Below are 4370 nucleotides of genomic sequence, written 5' to 3' on the forward strand. Positions count from 1 at the left end.
AAATGCCACCAACTTTCCCCGCGCCCTCGCTGGGCACTGCAGCTGCCCACCTGCTTTCCAGGGAGCTTGCTCCGTGTAGCCTTGGGGGCCCAGGGCCGGGACTCCGTGCCTGGGGGCTCGGGCCCCGGGCGCTGCTCGCCAGCCATCTTGCTGACGTCTTCCCGGACTCGGGACTCAGACCCGGTCTCGGGTCGGAGGCGCCTTCCCTGCCAGGGCCAACACCTGCGACCCCGAGGTGTGCGGGGCGGGGTGGGGGAGGGGTGCCCATCCCTCAAACACCCGCTGCTTCACCAAAGCAGAAGCCAGCAAGGGCCGCCTGAGCGTGTTTCTAAAATAATAAGCCTGCAGGAACTTAAATGCTGGCCCTCGGGCCTCATAGAAGTGTATTTCCGCTGTAGAGCAGTGGTCCAGAGCCTGAGTTTTGAGATTGACCCTAATGATGCTCTGTGACTTTGACCCACTGCTGTGACCCCTGAGACTCCATGCCTTGGAAACCATAAAGCCGATCTTACATGGGGTGGGGAGCATGGGGCGTGAACAGCAGTGCCTGGTGTGTGAGTGCAGGGTAATCCAAGGCTACGATTGCACAAGGATTGAAACAGGGCATTGGCCTCACGATTGAGGCCTTCCCCAAGGCCACCCTGTTCAGGACTAGAGCCCCCATCCCCGGTGTTTGGAGGGCACTGCCTGAATTACAAGCTACCTGTCACTGCCCTTCATACGCCCAGTAGAGTGACTGCAGAGGGCATGACACAAAGGGTAGATGGCAGTGTAATGGGGCCGCTGTGACAAGCTGTGACGACCATCCTGCCAGCCCCGCCAGTGCCACCGGACTCTGCCCGTCCAGGGTGGGAGATTGCTGCCAATGGACAGAAACATTCGACTGAGGCCGATGGGAGACCACCGGCTGGCTCTGAGAAGTCCCCAGGGCTCCCCTCAGGTCTTCCCCTCTTGGGCTTTTCAGTGGCCTCAGAGCTGGTCTCCCTGCCTCCTTGAGGCCCAAGAACCCGAGTTTCCCACGATCCAGTCCTCTGCCAGAGCAAAAGCCCCACCTGGAGCTGCCACCGTCCTGCTGCTTTGCAGCGGTGCCTTAATCCCGCAGTCAGGTTACCTGTTTGCGGTCCCAAGCCACCCGAAGACCTCCAGGAGGTTTTCCCAGAAAGTCTACTCCAGCCTGGGGAAATGACCCCACAGCCCTCAAAGCCATCCCTGCAACTGCTGGCCTGGGGTGTCACCTGGCTCCCCGCCTCCTCTTGGTTGTGAGCACTTTGAAGCAGGGGCCCACCCTCGCCATCCCTCCCCCCAGCTTTGGCCAAGGCAAGACGCAGGAAAGGCTGGATAAGCTGAAGAGGGCCAGTTGAGCCCCAGCCAGCCCCGCCCACTGGCCCCGGGCCTGGCAGGAGAGTGGGGATGTGGGAATTTGGAAGGGAAGGAGCTGCTTGCACAAGCCAAGCAGGGATTGCAAATGTTGATGACCCCCACCTGGAGACCACAAGCACTCTGTCCCATTGAAGGCAACCTGGGAAGAACCGGTCCTCTCACTGTTGGGGGTGGGGTGCGAGGGAGGGAACAGGGTAAGAGGGGGTACAGGAGGGCAGAGCGCCTCCTCCAGGCTCTCAGTAAGCTAGGGGAGAGCCTCCAGGACCCTGAACGACTCCAGCTGTGTTCAGAAAGAAAGGTTGCCTCACATACTCCGGGGATGGGTGGGGGGCAGGGGCCTTGACCAGGCCTGCCCTGGAAATGCCCCCTTCCCCACTTTCTGAGTTCCCATGCCTTTACATTTGAATGGGTTTGGGCCTCTGAGTTCCCATCAGCTTCTCAACCTCAAATCTTACCCCTTGAGTTGCTGGAGGGTTCTAAGGCTAGCAGAACCCTGGCATAATGTGACCAACCCCTTGCCTGGAAGAGGCAAAAGGCTGACCAAGAGGGAGTGCCTGGTAGCCGTAATTCCAGTCTGGAGGTGACACATACTTGTGCATGGTGGTACCAAGGTTTGCATTTGCACCTCTGATGGAGGACTGGAAGGAACCAGAGAGTCAGGGTCGGAGGGTATGGGGCTGGAGCCAGAGTGGACTGGACCCATGGAGAGGAGGGAGGCCCAGGAATCCACTCCTTGAGGTCCTCGGCAGGCCTGTGAGAGGGTCAAGAAACTACATCCCCATCTGGTTTCCATTCCCTTGTCTTCTGAAGTTTTAACAGCTGATGTTCAAGGACAAAAGCAAAGAGGAACTGAAGAGCCTCTTGATGAAAGTGAAAGAGGAGAGTGAAAAAGCTGGCTTAAAACTCAACATGCAAAAAGCTAAGATCATGGCATCCAGTCCCATCACTTCATGGCAAACAGATGGGGAAACAGTGGAAACAGTGAGAGACTTTATTTTCTTGGGCTCTAAAATCACTGCAGATGATGATTTTGCAGCCATGAAATTAAAAGATGCTTGCCCCTTGGAAGAAAAGCTATGACCAAACTATACAGCATATTAAAAAGCAGAGACGTTCCTTTGCTGACAAAGGTCCGTCTAGTCAAAGCTATGGTTTTTCCAGTAGTCATGCACGGATGTGAGAGTTGGACTACGAAGAAGGCTGAGAGCCAAATAAATTGATGCTTTTGAACTGTAATGTTGGAGAAGACTCTTGAGAGTCCCTTGGACTGAAAGGAGATCAAACCAGTCAATTATAAAGGAGATCAACCCTGACTGTTCATTGGAAGGACTGATGCTAAAGCTGAAGCTCCCATACTTTGGCCACCTGATGGGAAGAACTGACTCACTTGAAAAGACCCTGATGCTGGGAAAGACTGAAGGCAGGAGAAGGGGACAACAGAGGATGAGATGATTGGATGGCATCACCGACTTGATGGACATGAATTTGAGCAGGTTCCAGGAGTAAAGGACAAATCGATGAGGAGGAAGCAGGCCCACTTCTCTAAGGACAGTCACAGCCTATGCTAACCCACCCTAATACCTTGAGCTTACTGGCAGTCAACAAAGTAAAGTGCCCACCTTACATTTTTCCAAGTCAGGAAATGGACACCTACGTGAGGAGATTCATCACCTTGAGGCCACAAGAGCTGGAAAGTCCAAGGACCAATTTGTAACAAACTTAGGAAAGGGCCTCTGGGCCACCAAACTGGCTGGTGAGAGTGACTAGGGAACTCTGAAAACAACCCTGCTGCCTCCCTAGCCCCAGATTCAGACTTCCCTCAGCCACAGCAGGTGGAAACTGAGGCAGCAGCCAGCCAGGTGCAGGTGCCGGCAGCGCCCAGAGCAGTCTCCAGGGCCAGGGAGGTCGGCGGAGTCCAGGCAGCCCCTGAGAACTGGAGCCCTTGGGGCTGGTCTCCGAGGGGAAAGTGGTAGCCCAGGACTCGTGGATGCGGTTGTGTGGGTGTGTAGATATGCACGTGAGTGGGCTAGTCAGGATGCGAATGTGTGTAAATGTGGTTTATGAGTGGGTGATTCTGAGCGTGTGTTGAGTGCACCAGTGGGAAGTGAGGGACACTGAGAACTCTATCTGTGGTCCCTCTGGGCAGTCGGTCCTCCCGCCAGCACGGGGCAAGGAGCAGTAACATACTTGGGAGGCGAAGGCCCCTCAGCAGCAGGACAGGGACATGGTCTGGGAACGGGGCTATGGCCGCATTAGAGGCTGACAGGCGACAGGTGGCGGCAGAACCCATTCCCAAGATCCCGGATTCTTCCTGGAATCTGCCGAGCTGGGGAGTCAGGCCGCGGGAGGGGGACTTCTTGTGCTCTCCAGCCACCCTCCGGAAGCATGTGGAGAGCACACGTGAGGGACAGTGGCCACCCGTGCGCCTGACTCTCCTGACCCCTCTCTGTACCCTCTGGCAGCACAATCTCCCCGACACGACAGCTCAGGGCAGAGGCCAAAGGCCGGTCCTCCGCTCCCTTTATACAGAGGCCCCGGACTGGTGGAGCCCCGGAGGTGGAGTGAGAGTCCCCTGCTGGCCTGGTCCTGGGTGCCCGTGTGGTGAGGAACCCAGCGCTCACAGAGGCAGCCATGGGGCTGCTGTCTGGGGACACGCTGGGGCCCCTGGCCGTGGCCCTGCTCATCTTCTTGCTCTTGCTGGACCTGATGCACCGGCGCTCACGTTGGGCCCCACGCTACCCACCAGGCCCCACGCCGCTGCCGGTGCTGGGCAACCTGCTGCAGGTGGACTTCGAGGACCCGCGTCCCAGCTTTAACCAGGTGAGGACGGAAGGGGTGGGGAGTGCGCAGCGGTGGTCCTAGGGCCCCACCAGGCAGCGGACAGTGGGCGCTGGGTGAAGCCACAGGCCGGAAGAGGAACTGGGCCAAGAAGAGGAGGCGGATCCGAGAGGCTTCCTGAGGGAGGGCGTCTGTTAAGGGCCCGAGAACAG

General features: G+C 57.6%; 1 protein-coding gene across 2 annotated transcripts in view; it reads left to right on the forward strand.

Annotated features, from left to right (window-relative positions):
• The first annotated feature begins 3794 nt into the window (after positions 1-3794).
• Positions 3795-4370, forward strand: part of LOC104991248 (cytochrome P450 2D14) — a 22135-nt gene continuing 21559 nt past the window's right edge. The window contains exon 1 of one of the 2 annotated variants that reach the window (XM_010843658.1): positions 3795-4200. In XM_010843658.1, coding sequence (XP_010841960.1) covers positions 4012-4200 — 189 coding nt within the window. In that variant the 5' untranslated portion in view covers positions 3795-4011. The remainder of the gene's footprint in view (positions 4201-4370) is intronic. The other variant, XM_010843657.1, reaches the window with a different exon arrangement.

This window comes from Bison bison, unplaced genomic scaffold (genome assembly GCF_000754665.1).
Source record: "Bison bison bison isolate TAMUID 2011002044 unplaced genomic scaffold, Bison_UMD1.0 scf7180017864184, whole genome shotgun sequence".
In the NCBI taxonomy this organism is placed as follows: domain Eukaryota; kingdom Metazoa; phylum Chordata; class Mammalia; order Artiodactyla; family Bovidae; genus Bison; species Bison bison.